Source organism: Seriola dumerili, unplaced genomic scaffold (genome assembly GCF_002260705.1).
Source record: "Seriola dumerili isolate Sdu_G_001 unplaced genomic scaffold, Sdu_1.0 BDQW01000052.1, whole genome shotgun sequence".
NCBI classification, from domain to species: domain Eukaryota; kingdom Metazoa; phylum Chordata; class Actinopteri; order Carangiformes; family Carangidae; genus Seriola; species Seriola dumerili.
Genome location: NW_019174307.1, coordinates 12,403,092 through 12,429,857, shown reverse-complemented (window position 1 = coordinate 12,429,857; position 26,766 = coordinate 12,403,092). Strand labels below are relative to the sequence as shown.

Genomic DNA, 26,766 nt, shown 5'->3' with positions numbered 1-26,766 from the left:
TTGTTGTTGTTTTTTTTTTCTCCAAATAGCTATAATTATATAGCCAGTTCTAAGCAGTTTGAAGATGAGAAATGATGCGAGTTCAGCAACAAACTTCATTCCTTTACTCGCCAAGAGTTGCCCCCAATAGTGGAAAGCAATGCCAATGTTATCTCTTGTTTCTATCATTTCTTTTCTTCTACTGACCTTAGCATGCTAACCAGCTAGCCTGCTAACCCGTTCCAGCCCGTCTTGTCACTTTCTGATAGCGACTCACTGTAGCATATTATAACATCTTGTATTATACAATCACCACCACCTGCTCTCGGTAAGAAACCACATTCAGCAGCAGCAGACAAAAAAGCTTGCACAAATAGCTTCTTTAGAGGTGCCCTGTGGAGTATTCTTGTGAACAAAAGTTATGTTTACATTCAGTGTTTCTTATAAAACATCTTCATGAAATATTTGCAAAAAGCCCATTTTTTAAAATCCTACATTGTTTATATTCTTGTTTAACAGCTAGTAGTCTTCTTCATTGCCTTTGTTGGCTCATTGCCATGCTTCTTTGTGCATTGCTGCTATCTGTAGATGAGTGGAATAGTGTGACACCATTGTCAGAACTGTGTAAATAACCCTGTTTTTTCTGTATGTAACTCAATACTGACAGTGTTCAATATGTCCACAGGTGCTGCAGATGTACCTGCCATTCTGTGGTATTGCGATCTCCAATGCCCAGCTCTTTGCTGCCTCAAGGAAGGAGTATGACAGGAGTCGGGTAAGGGCCACAGACCTAACCAGGATAATAGCCCCCCTAACCCCCCAGCTCCTCATCCCTGGGATCAGCATTACTTCCTCCCCCCTGATGCTGACATTGTGGCTGAGTATTGATCAGCACTTGCTGCCGCTGCAGTGGGGATCACGGAGCAGCATGCAGCCCTGCATGGACATTTTCTCTGAAATTGTAGAGGGGGATGGGCCTGTATCCAGATGAGGGCCTGTTCCATGATCTAAATCTCCTAGGGGATGTTAAGAGATGCACTAATTCATGTCACACATTGATCTGTGATGGAAGAGAACATAATGAGAACACAACTCAGTGAACAGAGAAGAGAAATGAGGGGAGCACCCTTTATACCAAATGTTTTTGATGTGCTCGTGTTTAAAATTGGATCAGCACTGCCTTAGATAAAGGGCCTAATTTACTTTTATTGGGGGAATAATCATGTTATATCATCCTCTTGGTTTATGGTTTAAGGATCATAATAATAATCATGCTATAACAGCTGAGAGAGGCAGAACTTTATTTAAAGGGTCCACATTACTACTTGCTGACATGATTTCTTATTCTTTGGTTTTAACAACAGTGTGTGGTTCAGATTGTTGAGAATAATGCCAGTGGTATCTTTTTCTGTTGTTGGTGTTCAGGCACTCTTGGAGGTAGTCAATGACCTATTTGAAGAACAGACTGACCTGGAGAAGATTGTCAGGAAGATCATGCACCGTGCCCAGACGTTGCTGAAGTGCGAGCGCTGCTCTGTACAATTGCTGGAGGACATTGAGTCACCGGTACTGATTTTCTCTCTGCTGTCTGGCAGTGTGTGTGTCTATCAGTCTGTACATGTGTGCAGGTGTATGTCTGTTCTTTCTGTATGTCTTAGCTTTTACCAGTAAACACTCCAACAGCTTTTTTAATTTCTTCTGTGTCAAATCTCTCAGGTGGTGAAGTTCACCAAGTCGTTTGAGCTTCTGTCCCCTAAGTGTAGTGCAGACACTGAAAACAGGTATGTATGTTGTTTTAGTGTTAAAATCCACTCTGCTCCTCAACAAAAACAAACATATCTTTTCTTTCAGTTTTCTATCTTCTCACACCAGTAACCTTTTCACTAAATAACCACATCTCCACCTTTGATTGCCTCTGGCACGACGCCACCTGTAAATACTGCACATAACCTTCTTGAATCTGTAAAGCTTCCATCAAGGACAAAAAAAAAGAAAGTATAGTATAAAAGAAGAAGTATAAAAATTGAATATTCTGTAGTGCTGTGGGAGTAATATGTTGAATCTGAATAGAAGGCATACTGTAGGCCCTAATTAATTGGGTTTTGCAGCTTTTCACCACTGCTAGGCATGGCTGAGTGGCGAAAGAGAGGCTTAATATTGTGTGGGATGTTTATGGATGGAAACCAACCCTGAAAGGAAGACAAATTATCCCCAGAGTCCTACACTTGCCATAACTGATGCGGTCACTTCAAGTCAGTAGTGATAGCTGCAACAATAATCCTAACACAAGAAATACCAATAGTGAGAGTTGAGTAGTAATCAAGGGAATGTAAGTTTACTTGACTGGCCAAGAGTTTCTGACTAAACACGCTCCCTTCTGATCTGTGGTTCTGGTGTCACAAATTCTATAAAAAGCCACACAAAGTACAGTATCTCCATGATGACCCTAGTCTTCCTATAGGTTCACATCTGAATAAGAAAAGCTGCTGTGCAAGATTTATGTGTGTAATTAGGTGACTAAATTTGGTGTCAAAAGGCGAGGCGTACTGTAGGTTTTATAATGTGACTTACAATCCCCTGCCGCCCCCATGGGGAGGCTAATGTTGAGCTAGTGTGTCTGTGGCAGCTAAATGACAGACACGACACACAAAAGAGACAGAGGGGATGAAGAGAGAAAGAAAGAAAGAAAAAGGAGGTGAGGTATCTTGCCATCTCACTTATGAGGTTTATTCCATGCCTCACTGTGGGTTTCACATCCACACACAGCCGTTATCACTAGATCAAAGGGATTCAAAAGATCTGACATCAGTGTCTCTCCATCTTTAGTATAGTGTTGAAAGACAAAATGAGCGATGCTGAACATTTACCTGGTTGTGTTTAAAGGTAAAAAGTCAGCAACAGCCCACTGCAATAAATGTGAATGGGAAGCCTGAGCAGGGCTGCAAGTGCTTCTGTGGCAGTGTGTGGGAGCGACTGGCAATGAGCAAGACAATCACACAATTAACTTTCCAGTACTTCATAAGCTGCAGGAGAAGCTTACCGATATCTACTGTATGAGAAGTTCATTAAATGCAAGTCAAAAGAGGCTCCACACGGAGAAATAAGAGTGGCCTTTTGCAAGCTTGCAGTTCAGGTGTGAAAGAAAATAAAACATTTTTTTTCTTGAATACAATAAAAGGGTATTTTTTTGTGATATGATAACAAAGTTATCAGCTAAAGTGTGTGTTGGTTCCACACTGTTTCTCCTATTCTTTTTTTTTCGTCATCTTTCCCTCTTATTTTCTGACCCTAGTTTCAAAGACAGTATGGAGAAATCATCTTACTCAGACTGGCTCATCAACAACAGTATCGCAGAGCTGGTGGCATCCACAGGACTGCCCGTGAACATTAGCGACGCCTATCAGGATCCTCGCTTTGATGCTGAGGTAAACACACAGTAATGGTCCTTTCAGATTTGACGTCACAGGGATGTGATTTGAGTAAAATGATGTCATCCAGGTATCATTTATATCTACAAGTACGATGTCAACACAAGACTTAGTGCTTGGTGTTGAAGACATTTTAAGAGGCTGCTTCAGTTCCACAGGCTGCTGCGGCACTTTCAACCACTGTGGGATGTTCACACATTTACGTCACATGCAAGTGAGTGAGGTCAGACAGGGGATTTATTAATTACTGTGAAAAGCAACGTCAGAATGCCATTGTAAGTGTACATTTCACTGGGGGGACAGATGGTTTAAAACTGAGGAACATCAATGTCAAACTGTTAACATCCGTCCCTGAGCTGTTTATCAGTTTATGTTGCTGTCTTGACATTACATTCAAGGTGGTTTCATAACAATTTGCGCCTTTATTAATTGGACTCTCACATGATGTCTCGTCTGGTTTTAATGATCCACATGTGATCTTATGGAGAGCTCAAACATGTTAAAATGGCCACCAGTCAGTAGAACGGATGAAGCCTCTTGGAAATGTCTTCGACCAAACATAAATTCTTAGTTGCCTTTTGATTTTTGAAAAAAAAGCATTAAATCATGTCTTACTGGCATTACATGGTGAGAAATGATATACTACCCAGTTTTGCATTTTGTCAGCTGTTAACTGATCTCCATAGGATGAAGCGACCACAGTGAACGGTGCTGATGCTGCATAGATCTAAACAGAACAGCGGCTAGCACAGCAGTCTGCTCTGCATCCAGCTGCAAGCAGCAAAAGTTTGACATGGTCAACCTTAAGTAGCAATGGCAGAAACGCAGACAATGTGTACTCATTTATGGCACTACCATTAGCCCCTGGCTGGGCAGAAAGGCAACCAGCTGCCGATGTTTTCAAATTGCTTGTTTGTGATGTGTGAACATTTCTGTTGAGGTTCTCACTTATACTTAAAGCTAAAACCAGAGTATAATGCTGAGCACAGTGCATGGGAATGTGTTTTTTTTATGAGGATGGATGGTGTCATATCATACTGTATTAACACCCTCACTCTTTTTAGGCAGACCAGTTCTCGGACTTCCACATCCGCTCTGTGCTTTGTGTTCCTATATGGAACAGCAACCACCAAATCATTGGTAAGTTAACAGTGTTTCCTTTGCCCCTGAACTTACTTGATATATAAATGTAACATTAATCATTTATGAAATTTGCACATGTTAAAAAGGAGATAAATTTTTCCATATTGTATGAAATGAGATTTCCATGTCTTTTCTGATTATAAAGCAGGTCTAGGTTCTATATTAATAATGTGAAAGTATCAAAGTGCTCAGTCCACAGAGAAATGCACACAGACCTGTATTCAGAAACTGAGCTTTAAAATGAGCCGTCAGGACTTCTGTAACTTTGTGATGTCACAACAAAGCAGTCACTGCTCTCAGTCATGCCCCAAGCCCAGCCCACCTGGACCCACCATCCAATCTTGCAGGTTTTGTTTTTTATGAGTGTTTACCTGTAATCTGCTACATTTTTATTCAATCACTCAGAGTCTCAGAGGCTCAGAGCCTCTCTTCTGATTGGCTCACCAACCTGTTGTTGCTAGAGCTCCAGAAAGAAGCCTGAGAGAGAAGATTTAAAACTACACTGAGATCGTTTTACTACTTAAAACCACAAAGATTTTATGGATATCAAAAACTTAAAAAATAAAAACACTGTAAAAGTGTAAAATATGGAACATTTGAATTTAGAGAGATGCAATATACTATATGGCCAAAAGTACGAGGACAAGTATGCAGCTGCAGGGATTTTCCATTAGTGATGCTGTGACTGACGTTGGGTGATAAGGACTGGCTCGCAGTCAGCATTTCAGCTCTCATCAAAGGTGTTGGATGTAGCTGAGGTCAGGGCTCTGCGCAGGCCGATCCAGTTCTTCCACACCAAACTGGGACAACCACTTCTCTCTTCACATGGGCACAGGCATGTTGAAACAGTGAAGGACCCTCCTCAAACTGGGATCAAATCATGAAAAACAGCCACAAACCAAAAGAGAGAGCCGTCCACATACTTTTGGCTACATGTTGTACGTATAATGCAGGTGTACAGAATATATTCAGCACTAACATCATACAGCACTCACATGCACTCATAACGTAGGTTTCTGATTTTTTTTCTTCCATTTATGCTGCATAGTAGACAATAGGGAAGCTTGAGCGTACGTTCAGCTGTGGCTGCATGTGTGTGATTCGATCCGTGCTGCAGCACCACTCTGCACTTGGAGGTTCCCTTCTTCTGGCTGTGTGCTTTGTGTTTGTGAATCAGGCCCAGGCCGACACCACACCGACACTCAAAAAAAAAAAAAAATCATTGATCTCTCGCCTGGTTTTGGTGCTGGATATTGCAAGGAGGAGCAATGACAGCAACTCCACTTGGTCCATTGAGATTTCACGCAGGAAGTCATTAGTTTTACTTGAGTGCAAAGTGGTCAGCATATTTGCTGCAGATGGTTGGTTAAGACCTGTACATGTGTATGTGTGAGTGTGATGTCCGTGTGTGCTCACATTTACATTTTTTTTTGCGTAGGTGTAAGGGCATTTGTCGGGGAGGAGAGAGAGAAGAGGAAGAACAGAAACAGTGAAGGGGCAAAGAAATGTAGTGTGTGTGTGTGTGTGTTTGTATGTGTGGGGGGCACCTGAGGATCTGGAGTGAAAAACCATTATACAAACAAAGCAGCAGGAGATTAAATTCTCAAGTCAAGGATACATCCACTTAAAAAACAAATGTCGTTGTGTCATCTTCCAAGGTTACATCCAGCTCCTTCAGAATGTAACCACAAGAAATACTGTTGTGACTATATATTCTACAATGATGAGGTTTAATGTCAAATATTAACCGTGAGTAAAATCAACTCTAACGCTTCCTTTTGCAATATGCAGTGAAAATTCGCTGTAATAAACGTAGCCGGCACTTCGTGTTGTGTGTTTTTTTGGGGTGATTCATGGTTCAGATACCTAAAACGATCATAAAAAGTGTTGGTTTTGCCAGTTTGATAATTAGACTGAATTACCATTTTGTTTCTGATTCTGTTTGTACTACTGAAAAAAATTGGAGATGTGGATGGTGATTCAGAGAGAGCCAGACTGCCAAATTTTTTATTCATAATTTCATCACATCACAACTAGGTAACTTTGAAATAAGTAAATTAATTATTTAACTGAATTGCCTTAGGTCAGAAACACTCCACTATAGCAGGATTGTAACTACAGTTTGATAAACATCTGCTCACCGTTGTGTAATGTGTGGGGTCAGGATTCAGATCTCTCCCTTGCTGACAGTGTCAGACCAGCATTATGATCATATTAAACATGTGAATCTGTACATTTAGTTTCAGCTGGTTCGTTTTTTGACAGCCCTTTGATAGACTCGGGGTGCACCTGGAAGACTGGGTGTAGATGACGGATGATGGATGGATGGATGAATGGATGGATGGATGGATGGCTAGATAGATGGATGGATGGATGGATGGTGAGTGAGTGAGAGAGAGAAACCTGATCGCAGTGAGCATTTGTAAAAAAAAAAAAGAGGTTTTAGAAGGTTTTTAGAAGAGGTTTTAGATATGTGAAGCTGAGCAACAATTAAAGGTTTGAGTCTGTGACACTTCCTCCCTTCTTCNGCTGGTTCGTTTTTTGACAGCCCTTTGATAGACTCGGGGTGCACCTGGAAGACTGGGTGTAGATGACGGATGATGGATGGATGGATGAATGGATGGATGGATGGATGGCTAGATAGATGGATGGATGGATGGATGGTGAGTGAGTGAGAGAGAGAAACCTGATCGCAGTGAGCATTTGTAAAAAAAAAAAAGAGGTTTTAGAAGGTTTTTAGAAGAGGTTTTAGATATGTGAAGCTGAGCAACAATTAAAGGTTTGAGTCTGTGACACTTCCTCCCTTCTTCTCTGGGAAAATGCTCACGCTCTGTCAGGTTGCATGGTTTTTGTGAGTGAATGGCTTTTTTTTAAAAAAAAGAAAAAGAAAAAAAAGAATCTATTCTCAGTTGGATTGACATCTTATCTCTGGCTTGGCCACTCCAGGACATTAACATTGCTTTTTAAGCCATTCCTGCATAGGTTCTGCTTTGTGTGCAAAATCAGTAGATTGCTCCTGAGAGACAAAAGGCACTTTGGCTAACAGCAATTTGTTGTTCTACAAAAAATAAAAAAGCCTGTTAACTGCTTGTCCCATTATGATAAACAGCAACTTTATGAAGATTACTTTGAGCTGAGCCTGGCTGTTTGGTATAATTTAGTATGTACCATCTAAGCAGAATTCGACACCCGGTGAATAAGCCACACAACACGGTGGGGTCATCTATGTAAAAGATAATGCTGTAAATTGTTGTCAAATATTGGTTTTTGGTAATTGTTATGATAATGGAAAATAACACTTGTGACAGTGGGAATATGGTGTAGTTAAAGACTATGTTATGGCCGCAGGGCTCTAAGCAGCCATTTCATTTGCTTATGCTTTGGGCCACCTGAGCTACAACTCATCACAAACTACATGCTCATGAGAGAGCAGTAATAGATCTGAGACGACCTGGATTTTTAGATCTAATGACACCACAGTGAAAATTGTTCTCAGCTACAGCACTAATCCCTTAGCCTCTGTGGATTTCCAGGTACACACTGAAATTAAAATGTCAGTATGGCAGGTTTGTTTGACCTCCCAGAGATGTTTTGTGTGATTACCTTTTAGCATAATTTCTCAGTAACAATAAAAGTCATCAATTAAATATTTGTGCCTTATCAACAACGCCTTTTCTGTTTCTAATTAGATGATGAAAGAAGCCATCTGAACAGAAAATACTGCTCACATAAAAAGGCTTTGCAGCATTGTGGACAATATATACAGTATATATACAATACATATGTCATTTTGTATAACCACGTGTCAGTATAATATATGTGGCATGGTGTTTTCATCGTGTCTACTGACATTTTTAACATAGTTTGACACAACACATACTATTGTAGAATTTCTGCATATACTTATACAGCTATTTACGTGATAGGATGTTGTGTCTCTGCTTAATTTCCATTAATAATGCATTTTAGTCAATGACATGCTGTGTGTGGGTTTGAGCCTCTTTTAATTGGAGGCAGGTTATACGCACTAGAGCCTCTCCAATATCAAGCTTAAAACTTTACTGATAAATTCCTGTTGTATGGATAAACTGGCTTTGTGTAACAGGTGTCGCTCAAGTGCTCAACAGGCTCGACGGGAAACCATTTGATGACGCAGACCAGCGTCTCTTTGAGGTATTACACTTGCACCTATATCTTTTTTACATAAAGTATCCTGCTGGCGCATAGGAAACTGTTGTAGTTGAGTGTTTTTTGCATTTTGCTCATTTCTCAGGCGTTTGTGATCTTCTGTGGACTGGGCATCAACAACACCATCATGTACGACCAGGTGAAGAAGTCTTGGGCTAAGCAATCTGTTGCTTTGGATGTAAGAACACAACGTCTCATTCGATTACCTGCCTCATATCACATTTTGAAAAAAAAAAGAAAAAAGAAAATGCAATTTCTTCCACGTTTTGAACAAGAAATCTTTTTATTTGCTTAAATTTGCAAAAACATTACTATGCAATCTGTAATGCTGCTTGAGGGCATTGACTTCAGTTGACTCTGCGCTGACCATGCTTTCTACTTCAGTTTCCTTTTGTCAATCTTTATTGTGTTTATGTTTCCTTAGGCATACCTTTATTTTCCTTTCCAGTCAACATATGCTTTATGCTGAAACGTTTCCCCAGAACTCCGGAAACAATGGCTTCTGCATGGCTAACATAAAACCTCTTCTGACTTATTTGCTTTCAGGGGCCTTTGTGTTCGGCTCCTTTTTTTTTTAGACTCATATTTCCACAAAAATGTACGCATGAAAAAAGTGCTGATCTCTCTTTGTAGATAACCTTCTCACAAAGGTTTTATTGAAAATTAATGAGAAGCAGTGAAAAGCAATCCCTCATCTGCCCTGCAGTATGTAGCCATTCAGCACTACTCAGCCTTTACAGTATGTCCTTAGATTACAATAGGGAGCTTCCAGGTGCATTATAGTAGTTAGCTGTGTTTCAAGATAGGAGAAGTGGGGAACAGAGAGATAGAGCAGTTAAAGGAGAGACACAGAATGCACTAATATGTAGATGCATTGCTTCTGGCAGCACTGAATAAACATGAGCGTTTATGATCAAATAAGCAACTGCAGGTCTGTGCGAGGTATTTCTCTCAGGAAATGAAGGGAACATGGCGATGGAATCAGGGCTGACATTTATGCTCTTGTAGACTGTTCCAGAAGTGAGTGTGAACTTCCTCATCTGGAAGATCCACTGAAATGCAGCGATACAAATGTGCAGTATTTTCAGCCGTAACCACAGTTGTGCTTCTCTTGGAGCTCTTACTGGTTATTTTAATGAGTTGAAAAATACCTTGAGTGACACGATGTCATTATTTTGCAGGTTCTGTCTTACCATGCCACTTGCTCCAAGACTGAAGTTGACAAATTCAAGGTAACAGATATTCACAGTCGCCTTCATTACATTTGTCTCAGTGAACCCATTTGTTTCTCTCAACAGTTACAGTAGTCTCGGGGATTCAGTTTTTTAACTCTGAGCTCAACACAGATATTAAAGTCACAACTCAAGACATTGCTTGTTCTTAAAGCCTTATCCTTTAACAGCAGTAACATTGCCTGTGTAGTCAAAACCTGCTATATCTTATATCCTCTGTGCCATAGACCTACATTTTTAAAAACACATAACTGAGCCACTGGTTGACGTGTTCCTTCATTATCATGAATTCCACATAAATACAGGAGGAACTCATTAGAGCACCAAATGTGTATTAAAGGTATCTGTTTTGTCAATCGACAAAATAGTGTAAAACCAATCCACAAAGTAACACTGATCGACTATTGACAACAAATATGACAATGTGAACACAAAGGGAGGGAAGAAGAAGTTTTTTATAAAAATTACCCAAAGTAGCTTAAAGTGATAATTTGATGTGGGGTTGTATGAGGTACATATCCATTATCAGTGTACTACCTGTAGTAGGTCTGGGTTGGAGTGCTCCCAGTTTGGAGAAGCAGGCAGGAGTACCGGCAAAAAAACTGAGCAATCTACCGCTGTGGACGGGGACAGCAGAAAAAAAACTTGTTTTAGCCACCTAAAAAACAGTTTAATAAAGTAATTATCTTTAATATTTTCACTGCTTTATGTTGCAGTCAAAGAACCCTTTATGACTCAACAGCTGATCTGCGGCACTATACAGTGCGTGGTGTAAGTGCACTTATGTGTAGGAATATGGAAGTTTAACAGTTGAGAAAATGCAGTGTCAAAGGAAAGGGCTGTTTACAGTGGCTGTTTCTCTAAACTGGGAGCGCTCTAACTCAAGTCTACTGCAGGTAATACACTGACTATGGATAAGCTCCTCATACAACTCCCATGTCAAACAACCTGAGCCATCACTTTAAGTAGGAATGAATAGGTACACCTACACCTGTAAACCTCATAGGAGCACATGTTGTTTCTGCCATGAAGTATGCTTTGCCTTTAATAACAGACAAATGTCGCTAAAAAGGCTCATCGCAGCTCTGAATAACTGTGTTCGAAGATACTTTTTCCACAAAGTAGAGGATGATGGATGATATGGAGCCTTTTCTTACACCCTAGTGGAATATTTCAACAAGTCCTCATATGGCAAAATAGACCGTTTGTCACTGCCTTCCAAAAGGAACCATGTGATTATTTTCTGGTCCGGTGAGGATGGTGTCTCCTGTAGTTTGCAGTGTGTATGCGCACTGTGTATTACAATTTGTGATTATCAGGTTTGCTCTGGTGGTGCAGATAATTGCCTTAATATAATTGTATTGTTCTCCTACTTCAGTAGATATGCTCCTTAACATCTTGGCCTGATATTCAGTTCAATTAAGACATGAGAAAATAACAGTATTAAAGGTGCATTATGATTCTATTAAACCTCCACTTCATAAAAGCAAGACAACAGTGCTCTGATGCCTAAAATAACTGTGGTGTAGACCAAGGTAAAATCTTTGAAATTTGTGTGTGAGTGTTTGTTTTGTTCATGGGCTGTTTAATTAAGTAATTATTTTATTATTATTTAATTATTTAATTAAATTAAATAACAATATCTCATTCATTTTAATGGGAAAAAAAAAAAATCTATGGCAACAGAGGAGTTATTGGTAGTCTGTCTTCTAGTCTCCATTCTCTAGTTCCTCCACAGAAACGTGGATGCATAAATATGGGCCGAGAATTCCCCAATGAAAATAAACTAATTGTGGTATTTGAAATGGATTACTTCAATCAATAGGCAATCATTCTCAATGCATTATTTATAAAGATGAAAAAATGAAAATATCTACATTTTTAATTGGCATGACATGTCTGAAATATAGATATGACCTACTTTCCTGCACTTTCATGTGTAGGATTTTCCCCTGTGGCCATTACCGTGAAGTAGGAACCCTGCTTTCCAGTGTGCTTGTGTGATCTTTCAGCCCCCTCATCCAGCATCGTGCTCTGCTCCCTGCCTTTCCCCCACTTTCTTTCATAACTGCTCTACATATGGAGCCGTAACAGTGGCAAACAAACCTGGTTGACATTTAGTTACCCGGGGCTGTGAATTAAGAGAGAGGAGAATACCTGCCAACCTGACAGGCAAACATTTGTGAGGGAAACACTGGTCTCTGGTGGCTGTCAGACAGGAGAGGAAGACAGACAGCATTGTACTGAAACTGTAACACAGTTTGTAAGAGAGCTTCGACTCATTGGAAGGAGATGCAGGTTACACTGCATGAAACGGTCACGTTAACAATGCTGACTAGAGCCAGAAAGGACATATCTGCTCATTGTGCTCATTAGACCACACTGAAGACAGAAGACATGGATGCTTCAGTATGAATATGGTTAATTGGAATCACACGTGTTATGTGTTTTTGTTTGTTTAATAATGGAAGGAAAAGCTGTTGATGATCACCGCTGTACAACTATGTTTGTCAATGAGCTCTGAAAGTAAATAACAGTGAAATTCGCCCTCATTAATCTTAGCCGTCTCCGAATGAGTCCTCAGAGTCTTAATTAGCATGTCTCCATATTTCCATGTATCATCTGAAAATGGCAGAGCATCCTCTGACCTCTCCATCCTCCTCTGCTCTCTGAACTCATATTCTCAATTTCTCTTTCACCCTCGATGTTTCTATCCGACCATGACGAAAAAGGCTGCTAACATTCCCTTGGTTTGTGAGCTGGGCATCGATAAGCTGTCCTTTGATGATTTCTCTCTGGATGTTGACGCCATGATAACGGCTGCTTTGAGAATGTTTATGGAGTTGGGAATGGTGCAGAAATTCAAGATCGACTATGAGGTTAGACCGCTGACTTTCTTTGTCTATTTCCTTTTGAATACTTGACTGAATTTACCCAGAACCCTGCTCCTTTGATATCCTCACGACAACTGCCAACCCATGTGCTCATCTCTCTCTCTCTCTCTCTCTCTCTCTCTCTCTCTTCCATCTTCCCCTCCAGACACTGTGCAGATGGCTGCTGACTGTCAGAAAAAACTACAGAATGGTCCTCTACCACAACTGGAGACATGCGTTCAACGTCTGCCAGTGCATGTTTGCCATGCTAACGGTAAAGATCATGCTAACTGTAGATCATTAAGTTTTGAGTCAGAGACACTTGCGTCACAGAACTGACAATTTGTAGCAAAGGTTCATACACTTCCATTTGCTCTTGATGGAGCTCTCAAACAATTTCCAAGGATTCTTCTCGCCTTAATGAATAAATCCTAGCGTTAAATCAGCATTACCAAAAGTCTGCCATGTAAGGAGGAGTTCAACAACTGTGGGAAGTAACAAGCATGTACTTATGTCCTTAAGTACAATTTAGAGGTACTTGTGCTTTACCTGAGTGCTTTTTCTTATGCTACAATATATTTCTATGCTACTAAATTTCAGGTGGAATATTGTACTTTTACACTACATTTACTTAACACCTGACAGCAATACTTACTAGTTACCTTCCAGATTAAGATTTTACATAAAAAAAACACACTGAATAATACAATTCATAGTTATGGATCAAACCAGTGGTTCCCAACCCTTACAAAAAAGCAGTGTCTATTGTGGCCACTTAACATTCAACAAGAGGTGTCCACTCTAAACGTCTCAGATTGTTTCAATGAAATAACAGTTTGAGACTCAATCCCTCAGGTGAAACTATCCCATACTTTGCAAATAGTTCATAAAAGTCTGAAAAATGAACAAATCTGTGTATCAGAATTTTGTTTTTTCTTTTCTCCTCACATTATCTCAGGACCCCCTGGTATATAAAGGAGTTAAAACTAGTTCCGCTTCAACCAGCTTTAAAAAGCTGTACCAGATGTACTCGCCTCTGCCAAGCAGGTTATGTTTTCACCCATGTCTGTTTGTTGGTTTGTTTGTTTTTTGTCAATTTGTCAGCAGGATTAGACAAAAAGTATGGAACCAATTTGCACCAAACTTTGTTAAGGATGGAGCATGGACCACGGGAGAACCAAATAAAGTTTGGGGCAGATCTAGTTAAAGGGGCAGATCCAGGAATTCTTTTTTATCGCTTTCCTTAACATTGCAACAGAGGGCATGTTTCAACACTTTTCAGCACAGGCAATTTCTCAGGAAATAATGTATCTATCTTCATGTAAAAAATCAGACATGTATATGGTGTTGAGATGTACAATCAAAGATTGTTTGGCCTTGGCGGAGATATGCACTCTGCAGAGTGCCATTCTAGTTGGTCCTTTTATTCAAATAAAAGAGCTTCATACCTGTTATATCACTGCAGATTGGGGTGGTAGAGGGAGCTGCAGCAACTGGAGTTTCATCAAAGTAAAAGTGAGAAGTGTCAGGTGTCAGGTTAGGATGCACAACTTCAGTGCTTATTGATGCCCTGATATTGTCAAAGTTAGATAGTTCATGATGCATTCCTGTGTTCAGATTACAGAGAGTTAAATGACGACTCATTGCATTTCTATCTATACAAACAGCCTATTCTGTACCAGAACCAGAGATGTTTGTTTAAATAGAGACCCCAAGAGAGTTACTTCATATAGTTCCAGTATGCCTTCATTTTATCGGGTCCTTGGGGCAACACACTCACACACACTTAACACATACACAGACACACACAAGCTCTTACACAAACAGCACAGTGTAGTTCATTTAATCAAGCACAGCATTAGTGCATGGTGTCCCATCTGAATTGATTATTGGCAGAGGGAAATGAAATAATAGTGTGTAAGCTGTTCTGGGCCCCTCCACTCTCCTGCCATGTGTTTTAATGAGAGGCCCGTGCTATCTTTGCCGCTATCCCCACAATGACCCATAGTGACTCATTCAGGACATGGCCTCCAGAACCCATTCATCCAAGCCATAAATCTCCCTGTGTGATTGTGTTACTGCAGTCCCACTGGCATTATAGGGAGATACTGTTTTTTAGGATGCTGCTGCTGTTGGAGTGTTTTCCATTTTTATTCAACGTAGCCCTCACAGCGTCATGGAATAAGAGAAGAAGAGATGCAGCGGTGGGGGCGCAGACTGTGTGTTTTGCTTGTTTTCTCATCGGCCTCCTCTCCTCTGTGCCAATCAGACGGCGGGCTTCCAGGAGACTCTGACAGAGGTGGAGATCTTAGCACTTATTGTAGGTTGTGTGTGCCATGACTTGGACCACAGGGGCACCAACAATGCTTTTCAGGCCAAGTAAGTGCAGCACCCCAACACTCTATATCATGCTTACATTTTTGAATGAAACGTATAATGCTCTATTAAGACCTAGAGAAACTGTCAAACTTAGCATTTATTCACATCAACTATACTATATTATAAATAATTGACCCCAGACAACTCTTATGAATGAAAAGGAACAAAAGTTTACTGTCTGATTTTTGGAGTATATTGGAGAGTATTCACCTATTAAGTTAAAATAAAACAAAACCCCTTGAAAATGATATATAAAAACTTTCAAAATAATATTCAACAAAATGAACATTACCAAAATTAGCAAATCTATTATAGACCTAAAAAATATGAAAAATCTGAATTTACTCATTCAACTATTTACATCACCTACCTTATTTATTACTAAATTATCTTAATCTCTCAGTTAACTATTTTAACTAAATTACTTTTAGTTTAATTGATTTACTGAATTATTTTCACCTAACTTTATTAGGAACTAATCCCTCACTTTTACACTGTGGCTAGATAAGTGTTCCCGCTCTCTTTCTCTCTCCCTCCCTGACATAAACATGCTCCCTCCTACACACTGTTTATAGTGTGTTTTCCCACCCGCAGCTGTCTGCAGTAGCAGCCCAGATCAGCAAGTCAAGCGGCAAGTTGTATAAGGCTTATATAAGGGTCTGCTTAACGAAGAGACTGTAAACACTGCTGACTCTGAGCACATTTAGATCAGCAGGTAAAATTGTTATTCAGTTGCTTAAATTTAGCGTTCTCTGGTTAAGGTATTATAATAAACTGAATCTGGAACCAAGATTGAAAACCAGGTGGAAGACGGACATGACCATTAGCTGAATTCAAAATTTCAATTAGAAACATTTTCGTATTTTCATCTGCGAGCTTGAATGAGTCTTTGTTCAACCAAAGTACATCCTGAGATGAGATGGTTCTCTCCAACTGGCTGATTTGTTTTTAGCCCCCAATGAGCATCCATTTAGCTCTTGAAATGTTGTTTCATCACTTCGGCTGTCGGTTGAGTTTTTGTTTGTTATGTTGAGCTAAATGGTCTGAATTTAGATGACTGTTGATGCGGCTAGAAAAATTAGTTTAGGCGGACAAAAGACAAAGGAGGTAATAAAGCTCTTGTGGCCAATTTTCACAATGAACACATCTTCTCTGAAACAGAATTTCAGAGCCTTCAGTTTATTGTCTATAGAGATGTATATCGTCTTCATCAGTGGGTGTACTGTAACTGTAATTGAGGATGTATTGGGAAAAATAAACATTTTTTATTTGGTTCTGTACTCCAGCATATTAGACTTCAAATAGAAATTTCAATGACCATGAGATTTAAGTCCAGTTTACCCCCATTGCATATGAAAATTATAGGAATTATATCCTTTTTTTGTACATGTCCCCCAGTTTTAGGTACAAGAAAATAATTGGACAAGTTAACATAAGCTTAGATTAAATCATATTTTATATTTGTGGTCATATTATTTGCGATGTTTGTTCCCTGCTAATATTCTGTCAGACCTGTACTACAGCCATCTTTACCTCGTGATGTTTTCAGGGGTTATTTGCCTTTTTTTGGTCTTCAGCAAGTAAAACAACATGTTCAGTTGAACTGAAGTCAGCTGACTGAGTTGGACAATGAATAATATTTCACTGTTTGGCCCCCCAAAAAAGAAATTTCTACAGTAGGTTTAAGATTCATTCTACAAAAAAATGTATGTATTTATGAAAAAGACAACGAGTCCTATACGGCTCACCCAAGATGTGATGTGAACACAATTTAAACTAAAAGCCAGCACTTTTATCTAATTGTCATTTTTTCATTTTTGTTGGCATACAGAGCTAACACAATGAAAAACATATTACTGCCCTAATGCTGCATGATCATGGTCACTGTAATACTTAAACTAGAACAGAAACTAGATAAAAAAAACTGAACATTTGAAAAACAAATTAGCACACTACGCTAGGACTACTACATATGTTCATTATAACTGTATGTTTACTGTGGAAATGACAAATAGAAATAAAATTAACTACACTTACAATTAACCAAAATAAAGGCAGCGCTAAAATATTCCAAAAGCTAATGGAATATCTCAAACTTTAAAACCCTGGCCCACATCCCTTACCCTCAGAACACAAGCCGCGGCTCTCGTGAGTATTTTTTCTCCACGTTGAATGACGATCATACTCAATGTTGAACAGTTGAATTTCCTCTGCAGTTTAGGTTATGACTCTCCAGCTTCTTTTATTATTGAGCCATAAGTTGGCGACAGTGTGCAGAGTGAATTGGTGAGGGAATTACAACACACTCAACAGCAGACTTTGTTTCTCAGTTTGTGCTTAATGCTGATTATGTTATCCCTCTTCTTCATCCTTGTGTGTGTGTGTGTGTGTGTGTGTGTGTGTGTGTGTGTGTGTGTGTGTCAGGACGGGCTCAGCCCTCGCTCTGCTTTATGGGACCTCTGCTACGCTGGAGCACCACCACTTCAACCATGCTGTTATGATCCTGCAGAGCGAGGTGCACTATGTTCCAATATCTGCTGCAATGCAGTTACCATGAAGGTTCTGCTTATGCCAACCATCGCATGTTGTATTTGTGCAATACATTTCATATTGTGATTTCAAATACCATTTACAAATGAGTTCTTAACCCTTTAACACCCTTCCACTTGAGGAAGTTGTTTACTCTGCTGTGGTTTGTTCTTAAATTAGTTTTTTGACAGACTTCCTTTTTTATAATGATGGCAACAAGTCAATTAAAAAGAAAAAAGCAGCAGTGAAACAAATTTTGTGAATGATGGCTCAGGTCCATGAGGTGTGTTCTTGACAGGGAGCCAGCATGCTCAGTACCAGGATCCTGGAACTAGCTCACTTAAATGAAATGCAGTAATATTTAATGGTATTACTAACTCCTGTTCTTTTCCTGCTATTACTAGCCAACATGTCTGGTGGGAGAAACACCTGTTACTCTGCAAGTGGAACGAAATTAAAGTTTTGCACTTAAAAGGATAGTGTGGCAGTTTGGAAAATATACTACTTTGCTTTCTTGCCAAGAGTTAGATAAGTAGATTGATACCACTCTGATGTCAGATGGTTAGGTTAGCATAGCTTAGCACAAAGACTGGAAACAGGGGAAACAGTGAGCTAAGTATGTTGAACAACATGTTGAATCAAGGGCGTAGGTTTGCATATAGATGGTAGGAACATGTCCCTTAATATTTTGGGAGGACAGAATTGGTGAATTTCTTCGCACTATGTTTGGAGTGAAGTCATGTTAGATAATTCCAATGTGCCCTCCAAGAGGCTATGTCTCCAAGACAACCAATTTAGGCATGCTAGCATTTGATAGAATGAAAGGGCAGGGGCTATCTGAAGGCTCACGTCATGTGAGAATATCACAGTGGGAGGCACTGTGCTGCAGTGGTTAGAACTGTGGCCTCACAATGAGAGGATTCTTGGTTCAAACCACGCGCCTGAGGCCTTTCTGTGCAGAGTTTGCATGTTCTCCATGTGCCTGTGTGGGCCCTCTCCGAGTACTCCTGCAGTCCAAAAACATTATTGGCAACTCTAATGCCTCACTATACTATGACGTTTTTTGATGTTTTTATGCCTATGATTTCTGTATATTATATATTCTATATACAGTTATATACTATACTATGACTTCTTTAGCGTTACCATGATGCCTTACTTTGTGCCTTACTATACTGAGACAATTTGTGCCTTACTATAACATGATGTTTTATGATGTTTTTATGCTTAACTATAATATGATGTTTTTGAGCTTTTAATGCCTTAGTATACTATGACATTTTTCAACTTTTTATTCCTTAGTGTGCTGTGATGTTTTTATGCCTTACTATATTATAATGTTTTTTTGACATTTTTATGCCTTACCATACCATGACGTTTTTATGACTTACTATACTAGGGCATTTTTTTCCTAATATACTATGATGGTTTTTTCAAGTTTTTATGCCTTACTATACTATGACTTCTTTGGCTTTGCCATGCTGTGATGTTTTTAATGGCTTGCTACATTATGACTTTGTGATAGGCTAGCACACTAACAATCTGTTGGCAATGTAGTACAATGGTTAGCACTGTAGCTTTACACTAAGAAGGTTTCTGGTTTAAATCCTTGCTTGGGGCCTGTCTATGTGGAGTTTGCATGTTCACCCTGTGATATGGACAATATGACATTTATGCCTCAGATGTTTTTATGCATTGGTATACTATGAAATTCTTATGCCTTATTGTACCATGACATATTTGGACATTTTTATGCCTTAATATATGATGACATTTTTTCATTTTTTATGCCTTACTATACTGTGATGTTTTTTGACCTTTTTATATTTTATATACATTTTTTCACATAGTCATGCCTTACTATAGTATGATGTATTTTGAAGTTTTTATGCCTTATTATAACATGACGTTTTTCATGTTTTAATGGCTTACTATACTATGACGTTTTTACATCTTACTATACTATGACATTTTTTAAAAAGTTTTTATGAATTACTACATTATGACTTTTTTTTTTTTTTTACATTTTTATGCCTTAATATACTGCGGCATTTTTTACACTTTTTTATGCCTCACTATACTATGGACTTTTTTGACATTTTTTATGCCTTACTTTACTTTTATGTTTTTTCACATTTTTATGCCTTACTATAATATGACACTTTATGCCTTACTATACTATGTGTTTTTTTTTTTTACATTTTTATGCGTTACTTTACTTTGACGTTTTTTCACGTTTTTATGCCTTACTATAAAATGACCCTTTATGCCTTATTATACTATGATGTTTTTTGACATTTTTAATGCGTTACTTTACTTTGACGTTTTTTCATGTTTTAATGCCTTACTATAATGTGACACTTTATGCCTTACTATATTATGACGTTTTTTGACATTTATATGCCTTAATGTTGCAAGTCACGGTATGTCAATTCGACATTTTCACTTTTTTATGCCTTACTATATTGTGATCCTTTCTCACATTTTTATGCATTACTTTACTCTGACGTTTTTTTCAGGTTTTTATGCCTTACTATAATATGACACTTTATGCCATACCATACCTTGACATTTTTATGCCTTACAATACTATGACCTTTTTTTTCACGTTTTTATGCCTTACTATAATATGACACTTTATGCCTTACTATACTATGACGTTTTTTGACATTTTTATGCCTTACTATAGTATGACACTTTATCCCTTACTATACTATGACCTTTTTTGACATTTTTATGCCTTGCAATACTTTGACGTTTTTTTGACATTTTTATGCCTTACTATAATATGACACTTTATGCCTTACTATACTATGACATTTTTTGGCATTTTAATGCCTTGATATACTATAATTTTTTTTCACTTTTTTTGCCTTACTATACTGTGACATTTTTCAAACTTTTTTATACCTTACTGTACTATGACGTTTTTTTTTACATTTTTATGCCTTACTATAATATGACACTTTATGCTTTACTATACTATGACATTTTTTGGCATATTTATGCCTTAATATACTATGAAATTTTTTTCCCTTTTTTTTGCCTTACTATACTATGACCTTTTTTGACATTTTTATGCCTTGCAATACTTTGACGTTTTTTTGACATTTTTATGCCTTACTATAATATGACACTTTATGCCTTACTATACTATGACATTTTTTGGCATTTTTATGCCTTAATATACTATGAAATTTTTTTCACTTTTTTTGCCTTACTATACTATGACCTTTTTTGACATTTTTATGCCTTACTATAATATGACACTTTTTGCCTTACTATACTATGACATTTTTTGACATTTTTATGCCTTACAATACTTTGATGTTTTTTTTTGACATTTTTATGCCTTACTATACTATGACACTTTATGCCTTACTATACTATGACATTTTTTGGCATTTTTATGCCCTAATATACGATGACCTTTTTTTGACATTTTTTTGCCTTACTATACTATGACCTTTTTTGACATTTTTATGCCTTACAATACTTTGACGTTTTTTTGACATTTTTATGCCTTACTATAATATGATACTTTATCCCTTACTATACTATGACCTTTTTCGACTATTTTATGCCTTAATATACTATGACGTTTTTTCACATTTTTGTGCCTTACCATACTTTTCCATTTTGTGCCTCAGCATACTATGTAATTTTTTCAAGTTTTTATGCATTATCATACAATGACTTCTTTAGCTTTGACGTACCGTGATGTTCTTATGCCTTTGATATATTATGACTTTATCGTGGGGTAGCTCAGTAATAGTTTGTTGGTAATATAGTACAATGGTTTTGACTGTTGCTTTACATGGGAACGGATCCTGGTTCGAATCCAAGTCAAGGCTGTGTCTGTGTGGAGTTTGCATGTTCACCCTTTGATATGCATATTATGCCATTTTATGACTTACTATACTGTGACGTTTTTTTATGTGTTTGTGCCTTACTATACATTGACTTCTTTAGCTTTGTCATACCATGATGTTCTTATGTCTTTGCTATAGTATGACTTTGTCATGGGGTAGCTCAGTAGTAGTTAGTTGGCAATATAGTACAATGGTTAGAGCTGTTGCTTTACACAAGGCGGAATCCTGGTTCGAATCCCAGTCATGGCTATTTCTCTCTGGTGTTGTATGTTCACCCTGTGATATGCATATCATGACAATTTATAATTTTTTTTTCTATGAAATTTTTTTCACTTTTTTATGCCCCACTATACTATGACATTTTTCAAACTTTTTTATACCTTACTGTACTATGACGTTTTTTTTGACATTTTAATGCCTTACAATACTTTGATGTTTTTTCATGTTTTTATGGCTTACTATAACACTTTATGCTTTCCTATACTATGACGTTTTTTTGAAATTTTTATGCGTTACTTTAATCTGACGTTTTTTCACATTTTTATGCCTTATTAGGACACTTTATGCCTTACTATACTATGACGTTTTTTGGCATTTTTATGCCTTACAATACTTTGACGTTTTTTTGACATTTTTATGCCTTATTATAATATGACACTTTATGCCTTACTATACTATGACGTTTTTTGGCATTTTTATGCCTTACAATACTTTGACGTTTTTTTGACATTTTTATGCCTTATTATAATATGACACTTTATGCCTTACTATACTATGACATTTTTGGCATTTGTATGCCTTAATATACTATAATTTTTTTTCATTTTTTTGCCTTCCTATACTATGACCTTTTTTGACATTTTTATGCCTTACAATACTTTGACGTTTTTTTGACATTTTTATGCCTTATTATAATATGACACTTTATGCCTTACTATACTATGACATTTTTGGCATTTGTATGCCTTAATATACTATAATTTTTTTTCATTTTTTTGCCTTCCTATACTATGACCTTTTTTGACATTTTTATGCCTTACAATACTTTGACGTTTTTTTGACATTTTTATGCCTTATTATAATATGACACTTTATGCCTTACTATACTATGACATTTTTGGCATTTGTATGCCTTAATATACTATAATTTTTTTTCATTTTTTTGCCTTACTATACTATGACCTTTTTTGACATTTTTATGCCTTACAATACTTTGACGTTTTTTTGACACTTTTATGCCTTACTATACTATGACATTTTTTGTCATTTTATGCCTTACAATCCTTTGACGTTTTTTTGACACTTTTATGCCTTACTATACTATGACATTTTTTGTCATTTTATGCCTTACAATCCTTTGACGTTTTTTTGACACTTTTATGCCTTACTATACTATGACATTTTTTGTCATTTTATGCCTTACAATCCTTTGACGTTTTTTTGACACTTTTATGCCTTACTATACTATGACATTTTTTGTCATTTTATGCCTTACAATCCTTTGACGTTTTTTTGACACTTTTATGCCTTACTATACTATGACATTTTTTGTCATTTTATGCCTTACAATCCTTTGACGTTTTTTTGACACTTTTATGCCTTACTATACTATGACATTTTTTGTCATTTTATGCCTTACAATCCTTTGACGTTTTTTTGACACTTTTATGCCTTACTATACTATGACATTTTTTGTCATTTTATGCCTTACAATCCTTTGACGTTTTTTTGACACTTTTATGCCTTACTATACTATGACATTTTTTGTCATTTTATGCCTTACAATCCTTTGACGTTTTTTTGACACTTTTATGCCTTACTATACTATGACATTTTTTGTCATTTTATGCCTTACAATCCTTTGACGTTTTTTTGACACTTTTATGCCTTACTATACTATGACATTTTTTGTCATTTTATGCCTTACAATCCTTTGACGTTTTTTTGACACTTTTATGCCTTACTATACTATGACATTTTTTGTCATTTTATGCCTTACAATCCTTTGACGTTTTTTTGACACTTTTATGCCTTACTATACTATGACATTTTTTGTCATTTTATGCCTTACAATCCTTTGACGTTTTTTTGACACTTTTATGCCTTACTATACTATGACATTTTTTGTCATTTTATGCCTTACAATCCTTTGACGTTTTTTTGACACTTTTATGCCTTACTATACTATGACATTTTTTGTCATTTTATGCCTTACAATCCTTTGACGTTTTTTTGACACTTTTATGCCTTACTATACTATGACATTTTTTGTCATTTTATGCCTTACAATCCTTTGACGTTTTTTTGACACTTTTATGCCTTACTATACTATGACATTTTTTGTCATTTTATGCCTTACAATCCTTTGACGTTTTTTTGACACTTTTATGCCTTACTATACTATGACATTTTTTGTCATTTTATGCCTTACAATCCTTTGACGTTTTTTTGACACTTTTATGCCTTACTATACTATGACATTTTTTGTCATTTTATGCCTTACAATCCTTTGACGTTTTTTTGACACTTTTATGCCTTACTATACTATGACATTTTTTGTCATTTTATGCCTTACAATCCTTTGACGTTTTTTTGACACTTTTATGCCTTACTATACTATGACATTTTTTGTCATTTTATGCCTTACAATCCTTTGACGTTTTTTTGACACTTTTATGCCTTACTATACTATGACATTTTTTGTCATTTTATGCCTTACAATCCTTTGACGTTTTTTTGACACTTTTATGCCTTACTATACTATGACATTTTTTGTCATTTTATGCCTTACAATCCTTTGACGTTTTTTTGACACTTTTATGCCTTACTATACTATGAAATTTTTTGGCATTTTTATGCCTTAATATGCTATGAAATCTTTTTCACTTTTTTTTGCCTTACTATACTATGACATTTTTTGTCATTTTATGCCTTACAATACTTTGACGTTTTTTTGACATTTTTATGCCTTACTATAATATGACACTTTATGCCTTACTATACTATGACATTTTTTGACATTTTTATGCCTTAATATACTATGAAATTTTTTTCACTTTTTTTTGCCTTACTATACTATGACCTTTTTTGACATTTTTATGCCTTACAATACTTTGACGTTTTTTTGACATTTTTATGCCTTACTATAATATGACACTTTATGCCTTACTATACTATGACATTTTTTGGCATTTTTATGCCTTAATATACTATGACATTTTTTTCCCTTTTTTTGCCTTACTATACTATGACCTTTTTTGACATTTTTATGCCTTACAATACTTTGACGTTTTTTTGACATTTTTATGCCTTACTATAATATGACACTTTATGCCTTACTATACTATGACATTTTTTGGCATTTTTATGCCTTAATATACTATGAAATTTTTTTCACTTTTTTTTGCCTTACTATACTATGAGATTTTTGGCATTTTTATGCCTTAATATACTATACATTTTTTTCATTTTTTTGCCTTACTATACTATGACCTTTTTTGACATTTTTATGCCTTACAATACTTTGACGTTTGTTTGACATTTTTATGCCTTACTATAATATGACACTTTATGCCTTACTATACTATGACATTTTTTGGCATTTTTATGCCTTAATATACTATGAAATTTTTTTCACTTTTTTTTGCCTTACTATACTATGACATTTTATGACATTTTATGCCTTACAATACTTTGACGTTTTTTTGACATTTTTATGCCTTACTATAATATGACACTTTATCCCTTACTATACTATGACCTTTTTTGACATTTTTATGCCTTAATATATTATGAAATTTTTTTCACTTTTTTTTTGCCTTACTATACTATTACCTTTTTGACATTTTTATGCCTTGCAATATTTTTACGTTTTTTTGACATTTTTATGCCTTACTATAATTTGACACTTTATGCCTTACTATACTATGACATTTTTTGACATTTTTATGCCTTACTATAATATGACCCTTTATGCCTTACTATACTATGACATTTTTTGGCATTTTTATGCCTTAATATACTATGATTTTTTTTCACTTTTTTTGCCTTACTATACTATGACCTTTTTTGACACTTTTATGCCTTGCAATATTTTGATGTTTTTTTGACATTTTTATGCCTTACTATAATATGACACTTTATGCTTTACTATACTATGACATTTTTTGGCATTTTTATGCCTTAATATACTATGACATTTTTTTCACTTTTTTTTGCCTTACTATACTATGACCTTTTTTGACATTTTTATGCCTTGCAATACTTTGATGTTTTTTTGACATTTTTATGCCTTATTATAATATGACACTTTATGCCTTACTATACTATGACATTTTTTGGCATTTTCATGCCTTAATAGACTATAATTTTTTTTCACTTTTTTTGCCTTACTATACTATGACCTTTTTTGACACTTTTATGCCTTGCAATATTTTGATGTTTTTTTGACATTTTTATGCCTTACTATAATATGACACTTTATGCTTTACTATACTATGACATTTTTTGGCATTTTCATGCCTTAATAGACTATAATTTTTTTTCACTTTTTTTGCCTTACTATACTATGACCTTTTTTGACATTTTTATGCCTTACTATACTATGACCTTTTTTGACATTTTTATGCCTTACTATACTATGACCTTTTTTGACATTTTTATGCCTTACTATACTATGACCTTTTTTGACATTTTTATGCCTTACTATACTATGACCTTTTTTGACATTTTTATGCCTTACTATACTATGACCTTTTTTGACATTTTTATGCCTTACTATACTATGACGTTTTTTGACATTTTATGCCTCATTATACTATTTAGTTTTGGGACAATTTTATGCTTTACTATTTTTCGTTGTTTCTTGACATTTTTATCCCTTTCTATACTATGACTTTTCTCACTTTTTTATGCCTTACTATACTATGATGTTTTTTGACATTTTTATGCTTTAACATACTATGACCTTTTTGGACATTTTATGCCTTACAATACTATGAAATTTTTTCACTTTTTTATGCCTTACTATACTATCATGTTTTTTGATATTTCTATGCCTTATTATAGTGTGACATTTTTTCACTTTTTTATGCCTTGATATAACATGAAATTTTATGCCTTACTATACTATGATGTTTTTTTC

General features: G+C 36.3%; 1 protein-coding gene across 1 annotated transcript in view; it reads left to right on the top strand.

Annotated features, from left to right (window-relative positions):
• The window catches only part of pde11a (phosphodiesterase 11A), a 47,612-nt gene that overhangs the window by 10,397 nt on the left and 10,449 nt on the right, over positions 1-26,766 (top strand). The window contains exons 3-14 of the mRNA XM_022740718.1: positions 665-754; positions 1,405-1,545; positions 1,696-1,760; positions 3,272-3,404; positions 4,472-4,547; positions 8,656-8,723; positions 8,824-8,916; positions 9,920-9,970; positions 12,703-12,849; positions 13,010-13,117; positions 15,113-15,222; positions 17,647-17,737. Of these exons, the coding sequence (XP_022596439.1) occupies positions 665-754; positions 1,405-1,545; positions 1,696-1,760; positions 3,272-3,404; positions 4,472-4,547; positions 8,656-8,723; positions 8,824-8,916; positions 9,920-9,970; positions 12,703-12,849; positions 13,010-13,117; positions 15,113-15,222; positions 17,647-17,737 (1,173 nt within the window). The remainder of the gene's footprint in view (positions 1-664; positions 755-1,404; positions 1,546-1,695; positions 1,761-3,271; positions 3,405-4,471; positions 4,548-8,655; positions 8,724-8,823; positions 8,917-9,919; positions 9,971-12,702; positions 12,850-13,009; positions 13,118-15,112; positions 15,223-17,646; positions 17,738-26,766) is intronic.